Source organism: Apiospora phragmitis, assembly GCF_038363925.1.
Source record: "Apiospora phragmitis strain CBS 135458 chromosome Unknown utg000010l:1.0-9815664.0:1.0-9183399.0, whole genome shotgun sequence".
NCBI lineage: Eukaryota > Fungi > Ascomycota > Sordariomycetes > Amphisphaeriales > Apiosporaceae > Apiospora > Apiospora phragmitis.
The window spans coordinates 6,034,402-6,049,152 of NW_027117409.1; the positions used below are offsets into that span (position 1 = coordinate 6,034,402).

The 14,751-nt window shown below is 53.6% G+C and overlaps 6 protein-coding genes across 6 annotated transcripts; 3 read left to right on the top strand and 3 right to left on the bottom strand.

Annotated features, from left to right (window-relative positions):
- Positions 1 to 29: 29 nt before the first annotated feature.
- PG994_011593 (S-formylglutathione hydrolase) lies at positions 30 to 899 on the top strand (the record flags this gene model as incomplete). The annotated part of the gene is made up of 1 exon (XM_066863002.1): positions 30 to 899. One exon carries the CDS (start codon positions 30 to 32, stop codon positions 897 to 899), a length of 870 nt encoding a protein of 289 aa, XP_066712112.1.
- A 649-nt stretch (positions 900 to 1,548) lies between these two features.
- Positions 1,549 to 2,338, bottom strand: PG994_011594 (DNA-directed RNA polymerases I- II- and III subunit RPABC2; the record flags this gene model as incomplete). Its single annotated transcript, XM_066863003.1, has 4 exons — positions 1,549 to 1,585; positions 1,695 to 2,002; positions 2,041 to 2,095; positions 2,295 to 2,338. 4 exons carry the CDS (start codon positions 2,336 to 2,338, stop codon positions 1,549 to 1,551), a joined length of 444 nt encoding a protein of 147 aa, XP_066712113.1.
- Positions 2,339 to 2,889: 551 nt separating this feature from the next.
- PG994_011595 (glycoside hydrolase) lies at positions 2,890 to 5,352 on the bottom strand (the record flags this gene model as incomplete). The annotated part of the gene is made up of 4 exons (XM_066863004.1): positions 2,890 to 3,998; positions 4,053 to 4,132; positions 4,179 to 4,659; positions 4,716 to 5,352. The coding sequence occupies 4 exons, from the start codon at positions 5,350 to 5,352 to the stop codon at positions 2,890 to 2,892; spliced, it is 2,307 nt and encodes a 768-aa protein (XP_066712114.1).
- Positions 5,353 to 6,145: 793 nt separating this feature from the next.
- PG994_011596 (uncharacterized protein) lies at positions 6,146 to 7,960 on the top strand (the record flags this gene model as incomplete). Its single annotated transcript, XM_066863005.1, has 4 exons — positions 6,146 to 6,769; positions 6,866 to 6,983; positions 7,060 to 7,401; positions 7,431 to 7,960. 4 exons carry the CDS (start codon positions 6,146 to 6,148, stop codon positions 7,958 to 7,960), a joined length of 1,614 nt encoding a protein of 537 aa, XP_066712115.1.
- Positions 7,961 to 8,841: 881 nt separating this feature from the next.
- Positions 8,842 to 10,635, top strand: PG994_011597 (uncharacterized protein; the record flags this gene model as incomplete). Its single annotated transcript, XM_066863006.1, has 1 exon — positions 8,842 to 10,635. One exon carries the CDS (start codon positions 8,842 to 8,844, stop codon positions 10,633 to 10,635), a length of 1,794 nt encoding a protein of 597 aa, XP_066712116.1.
- A 654-nt stretch (positions 10,636 to 11,289) lies between these two features.
- Positions 11,290 to 13,946, bottom strand: PG994_011598 (transcription factor; the record flags this gene model as incomplete). The annotated part of the gene is made up of 4 exons (XM_066863007.1): positions 11,290 to 11,393; positions 11,435 to 11,849; positions 11,932 to 12,432; positions 12,483 to 13,946. 4 exons carry the CDS (start codon positions 13,944 to 13,946, stop codon positions 11,290 to 11,292), a joined length of 2,484 nt encoding a protein of 827 aa, XP_066712117.1.
- Positions 13,947 to 14,751: the final 805 nt, after the last annotated feature.

Sequence of the window (14,751 nt, forward strand, 5' to 3'; positions counted from 1 at the left end):
CTACCGTTACCAGAAGATCATTCTATACGATGGCGTCGACATTCGAGACCAAAGCGACCATCGCGACCTTCGGTGGCAAGCTGCTCAAGCTGTCCCACAAGTCCAATGCGACCCAGACGCCCATGGACGTGAACCTCTACCTGCCCCCCGCCTCCAACGACCGCAAGGTGCCCGTCCTCATCTTCCTCTCGGGCCTGACCTGCACGCCCAACAACTGCTCCGAGAAGGGCTTCTTCCACGCCGCCGCCAGCAAGGCCGGCCTGGCCGTGCTGTACCCAGACACGTCGCCGCGGGGCGCGGACCTGCCGGGCGACAAGGACAGCTACGACTTCGGCGAGGGCGCGGGCTTCTACATCAACGCGACGGCCGAGCCGTGGAAGAAGCACTACCACATGGAGACGTACGTGACCCAGGAGCTGCCCGAGGCCGTCTTCGGCGCCTTCGGCGACAAGCTGGACCGCGCCCGCGTCTCCATCACGGGCCACAGCATGGGCGGCCACGGCGCCCTGACCCTGTACCTCAAGAACCCGGGCATGTACCGCAGCGTCAGCGCGCTGGCGCCCATCTGCAACCCGAGCCAGTGCCCTTGGGGCGAGAAGGCGTTCGGCGGCTACTTCGGCCAGGACGATAAGTCCCTGTGGGCCGGCAGCGACGCCACCGAGCTCGTCCGGGCCAAGCTCAAGAGCGGCGAGGAGCTGCCCTGCCTGATCGACGTCGGCACTGGAGACAACTTCTACAACCAGAAGCAGCTGCTGCCCGAGAACTTCGAAAAGGCCGTCAAGGAGACGGGCGTCAAGGGCGTCACAGTACGCTACCAGCCTGACTACGACCATTCGTACTTCTTCATCTCGAGCTTCGCCGAGGACCATGTCCAGCACGCCGCGAAATACTTGCTCTAGGGGTTATAAGTAGTTCAGCATAGTACACCAAAGATAAATAAATCGATGAAAAACAGTTCAGAAGACACGATAAAGCCATTCGGATTTCTGCATACTTTGATAATAGTAGCGCGTGACACTAACTGACACGGACATGGTGCCGTGGCTAGTTGAGCAAGCCGTAATACGTATACTGCCCCTATTGGAATCTACATATAAGCCGGTGTTCCATACTTAACGACTCAAAGCAAGCCTTGATTGTGCCAACCTTTTCTTTTTCTTTTCTTTTCCTTCATCTTCATACTCAAAATAAGTAGATATGATTTTGCGTCACTTTCATTATCTTTGAAGACCTTTTGAGTCGACATGTTACGTAGCACAGTACGGGTAATTCTTTGTTACCGCCCATTGCAGCAGCTACTAGTATAAGTAGTCGCGGTAAGAAAGGACCACCGGGAGATACAGCGACAAATCGGCCATGTCGACGCAACGCAGTCAGAAAACAATGGGTGGGATGTGAATTGGTATATTCCTGGAAAGCAGCCAAACAACGCCTCGCTAAAACACCGGTTTTCTTGTTTTTCTCTTCTCTATGCAGACCAAAAAGGATCTAAGTATAGCAACTTCGCAGCAACTGAGCTGGAAACTCTTGGCTTAAAACAAAGCACTTTTACTGCAGTAGCTCCTCGCATGTCCAGTCCTCGTAGCTAGGGCAAAATAGTTAGCACTGAAGAAGAGAATCGGAGAGCCTGTAGTCTACCAGGGATCCATTACGAGAACAGTAAGAACGAAGGGGGAGGGACAAGAAAGACATACTATCCATCCGGCATGTACCGGCGTACAATGAGAGGGATCTTTTTCTCGCGCAGCTCCTTGATGGCGATTTGAAGGGGATCCGTCTCGCCTTCGAGGTCAACTAGGACGGGGGCGTTCATGCTGATCTGCAGGGCGCGCGTGCCGAGGATGCGCGCCTTCTCGTACTTGGTCATGTAGGGTGTGGTGGTGCGCTCCTCGGTGGGAATCTTCTTGTCCTTGTGCGCGAGCCTGGCCTCGCCGCCCTTCTTGCTCCTGGCCTGCGCCGCGGCCGCCGACGGGTCGCCGCCAATCACGACGTTCTCCTCCTCCTCGGCGCCCCGGCGCCCGTAGTCTCATCCTCGGGCACCTCGGCATCGAACTCCTCGACGGGCTCCTCGTCATCATCGAACATGGGCTCGTCGCTGTTGTGTGTGGGTGAAGCGGTCAGTCATTTGATTGCGGGACAAGTAAATGAGCTCCAGCAGGCGGCGAGACGCGAGAAAAACGTCTTCCCTCCCCTCATGCGCGAAGGCGGCGCAATCAGACGGGAGGGTAGGTGGCGGGATGGCATGCAACCAAAGAAGCAATCCGGCAAAGGCAGAGAGAGGCAAGGAAACTTACCCACGGACGGGATCGTCCCGGTCATCGTCGCCAAAGTCGGACATTTTGCTTCGGTTGAAGTCGAAAGAAGGCTTGCTGACGCCTGTTGGATGTCGTGCAACACTCAAGAAATGGGAGACTTGAGCGCGTCCGTGTGGGTTGGCGCAGCGCAGAAAGGCAAACTACTTTGAATGGTGAGGCAGGCTTGGGGAAATGCAAAATTTAAGCTGCAAGGCTGACGACGAAGAAAGTTCCCGCGGCCACTGAGCTTGGCTTTTTTTCTGCTTGCGTCGAGTAGCGCGTCGGATTTCTTTGCAGGGTCCTTGTGGCTTAGCTCATCCTTGCTGGGTGCTGTGGCTGTGGTGGCGTGGCTTTATCAAGGGTGCTGTGGTGCCCCTTTCTTTGTGCTTCTTGATGTTTGTGACTCTCTGCTTCCAATTCAGACAATATCTTCAAAACATTTTAATGAGCGTGAATGGCATAAGTGAGTGTAATCACAACGCGCAAACGCTGGTTTGGCTAGGAAGTTATCACGTAGCACGACATACTATTTGGTTTATTTACAATCTCAACCCAAATAGTATAATACATACATTGATTAAGGTCATTCTAGACTCTACGATCGGCTGTCTGCGATCAAATACTCCGTGACAGCTAAGCGTAGGTCTTCATCGATATCCAGCGTCTGGAGCTGCCCCAACTTGTCCAGCGCCGAAACTTTTGTCGCTGACACGACATCCCATACAGCATCTTTCACCTCATAGTCGTTCTGGGCCTCATTCAAGATCGGCTCGATCAGAGACACTGGGTCATTGATCGCTAGCTGAGGATTCGGTCCCAAGTCCACAATGACCTGCGACTCAGCCGGCACATCGGAAACGCTGATCGTATTTCCGCTGAAAGGCCGCGTGTAGTCTTCCGTTAGAGACGCAGATATCACCATTACTCGCAGAGACATGCCTTTTATCGTCTTGAGCCCAGGAAACCGGAAAGACCAGCCACGGGGTCTGTCTTTCACTTTCGTGGATCCTACGTGGATCCTACCCGTGGATTGGGTGAAGTTGATGGATGTCCTGCTCCATTCCTGGTCTTGGGTCAAGCTGTCGCTCGTCGCAGTGGAATCTTCGTTGTCCTCCACGAGTTCGAAGTAGCCATCGGCGCCAACGGCTATAACGACCTCGAAGGCATTGGGGCTCCCACCGCCATTCTTCGGTATCTCATTCTGATCCAAGGGTACAATGGAGCCCTCCTTCAACAGCACTGGATATTGCTCCAGGGGGCGGCTGAGCCACAGCTCTCGGTCTCCATCATACACAACGCCGCTGAAATAGTCAACGTAACGCCCTGGTGGTAGCCATGCTTTAACTTTCCCCAACCCTAGGCTGCTATTCTGGGGCATTGTGATAGGAGCAACAATCATCTGGCTTCCGAAGTAGTACTGGTTGGGTACTTTATACGCAGCATCCACGTAAGGATACTCCCAGTACATCGGCTGGATGAGCGGCTCGCCCTGCACTGCTTGCCTGAAGTTCATAGTGTGAAGGTAAGGAATCATCCTATGTCGCAAACGCATGAATGCAGTCACAACCTCTCTGTATACTGTCGGTAACTTCCATGCCTCCTTCGCCACCCACAAGCTTTTGCTGGAATGAAGTCGCATGATCGGCGAGAAAACACCATACTGAACCCAGCGGGTAAGGAGATCATAGTCCTTGACACCGTTCACTTGGGTTATCTAGTATCAGCTCACGCTGCTTCAAAACGAAGGAGGCAACTTACTGTGACCGCCGATATCATGGCTCCACCAGCCATAACCAATATTGGATGCCGTGTTGGTGAACTCGGGTTGAAAGTCCAGACTATCCCAGGATACCACCGAATCGCCGGAGAAAACCAATGGGATACCTATGGCTGCCGGGCCCAGCGTAGCGAGAGAAGATGATGGGACGCCCCTTGTGCATCTTGGCGTTGTGCACGAAATGGTAGTGGTTCAATACCCAAAGCGGATCGACGCCCATCAGCAAGAACTCACCCTGCTGCCAGTCCACCCAAATGAAATCGGTGCCGTCGTCCTCCAGGGACTTGATAATGATGTTCATGTATGCGTCCAGGTACTTGCGGTCCGTGATCTCGAACGGCACTGGATCGTTATGTGATGTGTCATGTCCCACAGCCTGTGCGACTTCTTTATACAAGTCCTCGTAGCTATGGATACCATCCGCTGGGTGGTCATTCAAGGTAACCTTGAGGTCTCGTTTATGTAGTTCACCAAGGAAGGCTGGCGGATCAGGAAACAACTCCTTATTCCAGGTATACCCAGTCCAGCCCGTCATGCCTGCATCGACGATTCGTGGATCATCCACCAAGTGCCAATCCATGTCGATAACTGCTGTGGATAGCGGTATCCCGTTGTCGCGGAAGTTATCCATGAGGGTCAGGTACGAGTCTGCCGTATATTCGTAGTAACGCGACCACCAATTGCCAAGGGCCCAGCGTGGCAGAACGGGGGCGACCCGGAGATCGTGTAGAGCGCCTTGACGGCCTCTCGGTATTCGTGGCCGTAGGCAAAGAGGTAGCCATCGACACGTCCCTGCCCAGGACGCCGAGGGGCTATAAAGCCGTCCTCTTCGAATAGCATGGTCGCCGAGTCGTCGATGGTAGCAAACCCTTTCTGTGATACCACGCCACGTCCGACCTCCATCCTGCCATCCACGCCATCAAGCGTTCGGGCCGTGCCGCCCTCGTTCTCCTCGTCCTTCCCGTACCGCCAGGTGCTGCGGGTGTGGTTGGCTACTATGGCGAACAGCCCGTGGGGGCTGAACTCCTGCTTATTGTACGTAAGGTGAAAGCGCGTCGTGATGATCTCCAGTAGGCTATCGCTTTCTTTGATCCTGTGATCCGGGACCTTGCTCTCGCCCGGGTTGCTGCTGTTGCGTGTGGCGGCGAACGCAGATGGCCTGTCCTCGAAGACGCCGTCCGGCGCCCACTCATACCGCAGGAGTCCGTCCGCCAGGAGCGTGAAGCGGTAGTTTGCACCATTCCGCCCACCAATTGTGTGCGAGTCTGCCTCTGATGACATGGTTCTTGTAGCGAGTCCTGGTGGAACCTGGTGCTCTCGAACATGCATGCTAAATAGGGGTGGCCGAGCCTTGTGTGACTCCACGCACGTTCAGTACGTAAGTGCCTACCTAGTAAGTATGTAAGCGTCGTTGTCAAACCTGCTCTCGCTTGTGTAAGTACCAGCCACGCCAGGAACGTGTGATACCTCTGTACGACATTGAAAAGAAAAGTCTATTAGACGGGTACTCCTTCATAATCGCCACTACCTACCGTAAGCTTTCCCCGCACCCCCGCAATCCGGTTCTAGACAACATCGGGATCTGCTCACCAATGAGAACGAAGCAAATGTCAACGACCAAAGGAAGACTATCCCGTCTTTATCGTACCATGACTAGTAATGAGTACGTGATAGGGGGGCGGAGAAGCCAGGCGGGCTTGCTGGCGTGAATCCTACTACCAACGATGGCGACTGTGCCGTTGCAAAGCTTAATGGCAAGCCCGACACCGTTAATGCATGCAACCAATTGCTTGCTTGCAGACCTCCTGGCCTAGAAGCAAGCTAACAGTTATGAAGGGCACAATGGGTTTTGCTCAGTGCGACTCGATAATCATGGGATGGTCATACAAGAGGAGGGGACACGGTCACTGCGCGGCCTGATACTAACATGCTTCTTACACTACTCACAAACCCCTTTTTCAACCCAATATATCTATCGCGGCCTATTGAGAGGTTATTAGCTAGCTGTACCGCAAATAAACGGGCTGGGCTAAAGACGTGATGGCGAATGAGCTCAAGTCTGTGGCAGAACAAGATGAGAAGAGATACGGTAACTGTGGCCTCGGCGGCTGGAGCGGCTCGTCTGGACGACGCGGTATTGGCCAAGATGGCTGCGGGTATCAGCAACATTGGAGACATAGCGCATGATGCGCACACGGCTACTGACTACGAGCGGAACATGACGCTGCGAGAAGCTCTGAGGCTGTACCTCAAGGCCATCGCCTTCTCCATGATCCTGTCGATGTCGCTTGTGATGGAGGGCTACGACACAGCACTGCTGGTGGGCTTCTTCGCGTACCCAACGTTCCGCAAAAAGTTCGGAGAGCCCGTCAACGACGATTCCAGCTCCTACCAGCTCACAGCGTCGTCGCAGTCCGGGCTTCAGGCCATGGTCCAGGTCGGTGAGATTGCCGGTCTGTATCTGGCTGGCATCCTGGCTGAGAAGTACGGCTATAAAAAGACGCTGCTCGGGAGCTTGGTCTTCATCATCCTCGTCATCTTCATCATGGTTTTTGCGCAGAACATTGGCATGCTGATGGCTGGCGAATGCTTGTGCGGATTGCCCTGGGGGGCATGGCAAACGTTGAGCACGACATATGCCGCTGAGATAGCGCCGATGGCTCTTCGCCCCTATTTGACGACTTTTGTCAATTTGTGTGTAAGTCCAGACGCAGTGAGCAGGAGGGAGCAACCGCCTCCGGATCTCGCATTGCTAAGCTCTAGATAGTGGGCAATCGGCCAACTAATTTCCCAGGGCGTCCTGCGCGGCCTTTTGCACAGACAGGACGACTGGGGCTGGCGCATTCCGTACACAATCCAGTGGGCTTGGCCACTTCCAGTCATTGTCGGAGTCTTGTTGGCACCCGAGGTAAGTCGAGAACATCATCATCCAACCCGGCTGTTCTCAATCCAGTGAAACGAAGTGCTTTGGCTAACACTGAATTACAGTCCCGTGGTGGCTGGTGCGGAAAGGTCGTATTGAAGATGCCGAGAAGGTGCTCCGATCCTTGGTGTCGGCAAAGAACAGCAACTATAGTGTCGATCGAAACGTGACTATGATGATCTATACGGATGCACAAGAACGAGCTGTGGCCCAGGGCACCTCTTATCTAGACTGCTTCAAGGGGATAGACCTCCGTCGCACAGAGATTGCCTGCTGTACCTGGCTGATCCAAATCGGATGCGGCATCTGGTTTGGGGGCAATGTCACCTACTTCCTCCAGCAAGCGGGTTTCGACGACGAGCAATCTTTCAATTTCGGCCTCGGACATAATGCCGTCAATGTCTTCGGCACGATCTGCTCATGGTGGGCGATGCAGTTCGTTGGCCGCCGCTCGCTGTACCTCGGGGCCTTGCCATCATGCTCGTCCTTCTTCTGGCCGTCGGCCTCTTGGGGATCCCCGAGCCGTCAAATGCCGTTGCCTACGCCTCCGGGACTCTGCTCATGCTGTTCACGCTGACCTACGGCGTCACGGTCGGCCCTGTCTGCTACTGCCTCGTCTCGGAGATGCCATCAACTCGACTTCGGATCAAGACTGTAGCGCTCGCCCGCAATGCCTACAACGTGATGAGCATAGGTGCCAACTTCCTGAACAATCCTATACTCAACCCGACGGCATGGAATCTCCGGGGCAAAGGCGGGTTCGTCTGGTGCGGCTTTTGTTTGATTTCCTACGTGTGGGCATATTACAGACTACCGGAGCCCAAGGGGCTGAGTGTCGTCGAGATGGATGTCCTATTCCAGCATAAGGTTCCGGCTCGTCGTTTCACCAAGGTCAAGGCTGACCCGTTCCAGTCTGTCCATTGCCAGGTCGAACAGGTTCAGCCCCTCGAATTCCATGGTAAATAAGGATGACGGGAAGGAGTGGTGTGTAATGGTGCCCCTGAAACCAATACTCAAATACGGAGAGCTTTTGTGCCACTCCCACGATTTGATCGTCGGTGTTGCCAAGTACCTCTACCCATAGGGACAGACTTGTAGTCAATGAGACCCTCGTGCCCGTCCCATTTATTGACGCTTGGCTTTCTTCAATATGACGATTGAGTTGAAGGCACCGACCAGCAACCGGCTCCTGTTGGTCCTAGGACTTTCTATACTTTAAGCGGTAATATGAAGTTGGCGACGACTGGATAAGCGCCTATACGCTGGAAGCATATAGATGGAAGCATATAAATGTATATATGCCGAGGGGCAGCTGCCTAGTTGTAGGTACTACCTAAATTGGGTTTTAGGTGCAATTAATCCAGTCATCACTTCAACTTAACTTCCCGACCATGATCCCGTCACTATATGGATACCTACTTTACTTATACTCTCTCCTGACTATTTGCCCTTCACGGCAGTGAGGTCTGATTGGCTCACTCACCACTACGCACCTACTATTGAGGAAACTGCAAGGAAACTGCAGGAACCTCGGCGCACAATTGCGTAGCGCTGCTTAGAAAAAATCGAACCAAAATGGAAGTCGAACTTTTCCAACCCCTGTCGCTGATAAGATCCCTGCCCCACCAAAAATTTGCTTATCCGAACTTTTTTTTTGAGCCGCCCGCTTTCCTCTCCCAATAAGTTTGGAGCGACGAAGATCGGGAAAGTACTGGCTGGATGCGAAACTGCTTCACTTGCCATTGACACAAACGACAGCCCGGACTGTTCGTACAATTGCATCCTATCACCGCTTGTTGCCTCATGTCTGGCTGCCGACTGCCCGCGTCGACTTCACTACCGTCATTATGAAGAGACTCGCTGAGGTCGCCGACCTCGACGAGGAGGACTATCAGTCACCCACCAAGAGGGGTCGAGTCACCACACCCTCTACTGCCGGCACCGACCACCATGAGGGTTCCATGTTCGATAGCGAATCCGACTATATGGACGAGAACGGCTCCGTCCATGCCGCCGCCACCCCGATGACCTCCTTCTCCGGCGCGTCACCGCCCGCCCGCAAATTCCCCTCCGATTACAAGACCATCAAGTGCAACTGGCCCGGCTGCACAAAGTCCTTCAATAGACCCGCAAGGCTCACGGCTCACATGAGGTCTCATAACAATGAGCGCCCCTTCGCCTGCCCGTACGAAGATTGCGATAAGGATTACATCGAAGAGAAACACTTGAAGCAGCACATCAAGGGAACCCATACCAAGGAGCGCGACTTTACTTGCACCGAATCGGAATGCGGCAAGAGTTTCACCACCTCGACCCGCCTCAAGCGACACCAGGCCGTCCACTTGGGCCAAGAAAAATTCCGCTGCCGAGACTTTCCGCCGTGTAATCTGTCATTCCGCAAGCGAGAGACCCTGGACCGACACATCCGTTCTGACCACGAGAACAAGCCAGCATTTGCGTGTACTGAGCTGCATGCCGAGACTGGCCTGCCATGCGTCGCGGCTTTCGATACATCCAACGCCTTGAAGAGACATACCGAGCGGGAACATGGCGAGCCGCGCTTCTGGTGCGAGGAGTGTGGTAACAAGGAGGGTGGAGTCAACATCGGCTTTCCCACAATGGACCTCCTGCAAAGACACATGCATACTTCCCATATAGGTTGCTCCTTCTGTGATCGCGTCTTCACCTCGAGAGAGAACCAGGAAGCCCACGTCGAATTAGATCATACGAAGCGCTCCAAGGGGGGCAGAAAAGGCCAGGGTTCTGTCCCCTGCCCGCACCCCGGCTGTGGAAAGACATTCTCCAAGAAGTCGAATTTAACAACGCATTACAACAGCATCCACTTGGGCAAGCGCTGGATCTGTGGCGAGGTTGATTTTCCAAAGGTCGAATGGGACAAATCCAACGCGTGCGGACAGGGTTTCGTGACTAAAGGCAATCTTCTTGAGCATGTAACTCACGTACACCTTCGCGTTCCTCGACCCCCAACCAAGAAGCAAGTCTCCAAGAAACCCAACGATATGGTGGGAATGTTGGCGGGACACTCTGCGACGACCCGGTATACCATTCCTTGTACTGTGATAGGCTGCAGCTTCAAGTTTGCCTCGCAAGGCGATCTTCAAACGCACTTGCACATAGAGCATGGCAAGTCAGGCATCCGCACGCCTAGTGAAGCTGACTCGGGTGCCTTCTCATTCACTGGATTCAGTGGTGCTTCCACGCCTGCTTTATCTATCTCGGATGAGCAGTCGCTTCCTGGACAATTTCCTGTTGCCACAACATCGCAGCCTATCCAGAGCCTGCCCGCCACAACCGGACACCAACTCTCGCCTACACACCCCATTGCCACGGCGCCTCAGTTTGACGCTTCACTTCCTGCTGCAGCTGAGCACCACTTTGGTACTGAGTTTCCAGCTGTTTCTGATTCCCAATTCAGCCACCCGCCCATCAACACTGAACATCTTCCCGCTCATGCGAATGGCTACTGGCCGCATCCATCGCCTCATACAAGCAGTCACTTTGACCCCCCCGTGTTTACTGCGCAGCAACCTGACGACCAGTGGCAGCACGACGAAGTGGAGATGCGGCAGCTGATTGGGTACACTGAACTCGATGGCTTCATCGACCCGGCGCTAAGGTAGTTGGGTTGAGGCAACGAGGCACAGTGGATAGCACTGCTACTCGCAAGATGTGAGGGTGTTTATTCTTTTTTTTGAGACATGGGAAAAAATATGGACAAGGAAACCGGCGCTGTGGAGCGGCACAATGGGCAGGCAGGAGAGCCGACGGGCTCGAGAGTTCCATCTCGCCTGGGCAATGGGCCCGAGTTAGGGGCGCAGCTAGGATCTGGAAGTTTTTGCGATGCGTTTTACGACATTATGATACCCTTTGCTTTTTTGCTTCTTCATCCGAGCGAACAACTATAGAGACAGGACGAGAAACTGAGATAAATGACAAGAGCAGCTAGTCACCGTATCCCCACCAAGTGCATTTTCATGGAGTTTGAGAGTCCAGGAGAGGTACACCCCTGAGCTCTAGTTGTGCTCGACTTGCAGGTATAGCTGATTTGCCGCCCCTTGTCTGTCTCTAGCCAGTGTGATTATAATCACATCAAAGAACAATATAAATATAGCGTGTGGATGATAAATCATACATTTCTAATGCTATATATGTCTTCCATCCTTTGGCTATGCAGAAACGTTTGCTTTTAGCCCCCTCCCCCCCAAATCTCCGATATTATTTTCTTTCTAATGACGACCCGAAAAAGCGCCTCGTACTCAGCGACTGTCTGTCACCTAGTCTTCAGTGATATCTCCGTACTCCCACATGCCCATTCTGTCCTGCTTGGCTTGGGATTCGACCTCACGGAGCTTCTTGAGAATTTCGACGCTGGCCGGGCCTCTTTCCCAGTCTTCAGCTTCTTGGGAATCATGGCGTGACCATTGGCAACAACCTCCTTGTTGACCGAGTCGGTAAAGGTGCCCTTGCCAGACGACTTGGAGTCGAACAGGGTGATGTAGCTCAAGCCTTCCTTGGTGTCCACGAAGTCAAAACTGGCTACAAGGGTCTTACCATCAGTGACGTCGGCGATGAAGTCAATGGCGTCACGGAAGTAATCAGGTGCGGTGGGTAGCTGGATGTAGGACAGAACCGCGTCAACTGCCTGAGCCTTCAGCTTCTGGGTGGTGAACTGGGGCTGGTTGAGAGGACGCAAGTTTGACCAGGAGATCTTCTCGGAATTGCCGTAATCAATGTAGACAACCTCAGCAACCTTTGCCGTGCGGTCGTTGGATCGGATCTTGGCGCGGTACCACTGCCCATCAACCGAGAACTTGGCGGACACGAAGTCGCCAGCCTTGGGTGGGTTTTCGAGCGGTTTGTTGTTCTTAGAATCCAAGGTGGAATTTGTTGAATTCGTTCATCATAATCTCAAGAGCCGAGGTGCCCTTGCCGATTTCCTGGATCTTCAGCTTGCCGTTACCGTCGATAGTAGTCACGACAACCTCACGGTAGTCGGCGGGCTTCTTGTCAGTTGCCGTAGCTGACTCGCCAGCAGTCACGACTTGGACCTCGGCCTCTTCATCCTCTTCTTGCGAAGGGTCCCAGTCGTGCCACATGCCACGCCTGGCTTCCTTGGCACGCTTCTCAGCAGCGTTCAGCTCATTTGAGTTTCCAGCCTTCTCAGCGGAGTATTGATGGACTGATGCAAAGCCTTCCTCGACGAGGACCTTTGCAAAACTCTCTCGGTTAATGTACAGGTCTCCAATGAAACCACCGACCTTGTCAATGTCGTGAATATCGACCTCAACATCTCGCTGGTTACACCGTCGGTTTGCCAAGTCCAGAGCCTCCTGGCCGAACGGCTCGCCCTTTTCTTGGGGCAGTCGAGGAGCTCTAGGCGCGCGGACACCAGCAAGGACCATGGTAAGCTTCACACCCTCTGGGGGATAAGAACAGTAAATCTTGATCCGGCTTTGCAGAAGTCGACAATGCCTGGAACCTTCTTTTGGCGTTGTAGGGTCGAGAGCTGGATCTTGGCCTTTTGGACCGACTCGGACGCATCCATGTAGTTCTTCGCCTTGGGTGACTTTCCAGACCACATCCCTTTCTTCTCTTCCTTTGCGGTTTCCTGTGCGGCAAGAAGCTCGTCGTAGTTTTGAGCTCTGTCGGTGTCATCCTTACGGTGGCGAATGACAGAGCAATAGCCCTCTTGTACTAATTGGAGGTTGACATTCTTTCCCTTTTCGGTAATCGTAGCAACATCGCGGGCTTCGAATCCTTCGCTGGCAGGTCTGTGACCATCAATGCTGACCTTCACATGCTTGCCAATGACACGCTTTCGCAACCATTCCTTGGCTTCGTCTCTGAAAGGGCCTTCAGAAGGTTCCTTCGCACGGGGTCCGCGAACACTGCTCAAGCTGACCTGCTTCTCCTCGCCCGACTTCGTTCGTACTATTATCATGTCGGCACCGATGACCTTGGACACAATCATGTCGGAAGTGCTGCTCTCGGTCTCTTTGACCGTGCTGTTCTTATGCAATCGCAATTTGCCGACCTGCGCCTTCTTTTCAGCGGCGCGGAGGGGTGCCATCTTCTCACCGAGCATCGTCGAGTGGAAATCGTTGCATCGTGCCAAGCCGTCAGCCAGCAAGAACTCAGCGATACTTCCGCGAGGGTGCAGAACGTGGCCGACCAGCTGACCTTGGGGGCTGACTCCGACCATAACGATCTTGACATCGCGCTGCAGAAGTCTCGTCTCGACATATCCACGGGCATCATTACCGTATTCCTCGGCAGCCTGGGTCATGCCTGTAGATGGGGTGACTCTCTCGGTGGCGGGAGTACGGATGCCGGCAACCAGAGTCATGAGCTGAAGATGCTTCTTGTCATTCAACATCAGGCGGCATAGAAGACGATCACCGCTCAGCACCCGCTCAACGACGGCAGGGACTGTCTTTCCCTTCCACTGGTTGAAGAAATCGGGCGTTCCGAGGTCGTTTTGGACCTCAATGACTCCACCGATGCCGGCGTGTAAGCCCTTGCTGGCGTCCCTTGCCTGCGACTCCAGGTTGCGCAAGGTCTCCAGCCGGTCCAAAATCTCCTCCGATTCCTCCTTGCGTCCTGCGTCTTCTCTGACCTTGACCCAACCGGCCTTCACAAGCTCATCGGGCAGCTGTGTACCGTCTTGAAGCTCCACGGTGCCGTACTCTCGACCAGAAGGAACAGAATAAAGAACAGTACACTTGGCTGGCTTTCCGAGAATAAGGGCACGGAGGTACTCTCGAGACTGGAAAGCGAAAGGCTCATCGCCCTCCTTTCTCAAGTGAGGAGCATTGACGTAAGCCAACGACATAGTACGCTCAAGAGTTGGGTTGTTTGTCGAAGTCAAGACCAAAGTGTCGCCGCTGAGTAGCGACTTCACATGCGCCATGAAAGTCTTAGGAGCCGCCATGATGAAGCTTGCCAAGATGATGACGTTCCACTATGATAGGTAGAGATTGTAGGTGTTTTGGCTGGGCTCTTGTACGTGTTAGTAGCTGCCCGTGACATGAATGAAAAAGAATCGACACTTCCATAAGTAGCACCGAAGTTTGAGGTGGGTGGGGTTTAAGGAAGGTGATGAAATGGGCAAAAGTGGAAGAAGGGATCTTCGCTAAGATGGAACGAATAAGCTCCAAAATCGCCTCAATGAATGCTCCAGATTGGGTGACACTATAGCACTGAATGAAGACCCAATCGTGTACCCAAGATTGTACTCCAATGCTGGACTTGTGAGGTATCGCATGCGGCTTTGATTTGGATATGATTGGAGAGGGTAGGAGGACACAAGGGGGATAAGGCTCATGTCGAACAACCGCTGTAACCTAGGTACGGCACATGGTTGTCTATGTGGTACTTTGTGTAGATAGGCAAGGTCTGTAGTGGACTAGGTCGAGTTCCAATCCCAAAGAAGCGGATATGCTTGTTGGAACTAAAGGTGAAGCTGGCGGTCACTGGCATGAGCCATGACCCCAAGCTTCCCTCGATTCTTCCAAGGATGGAGAGGCCAAAGACAGGATGAGTTTACTTACAATTGCACGCAGCTGTCTAGTAGAGGAGGTGCAGCAGGTAAAGCCGGGGTAGGGTCGGGTGTGTTTTGGCAAGGAGAGCTCCAAAAAGCAAGAGTCTCATAGACAGAAAGGAATAGACAGACGGTGAAGTCTCGATAGGTTGGGATGCTTGCTCCGTCTGTGGTGAGGTTGCTCGGAATTGATGTC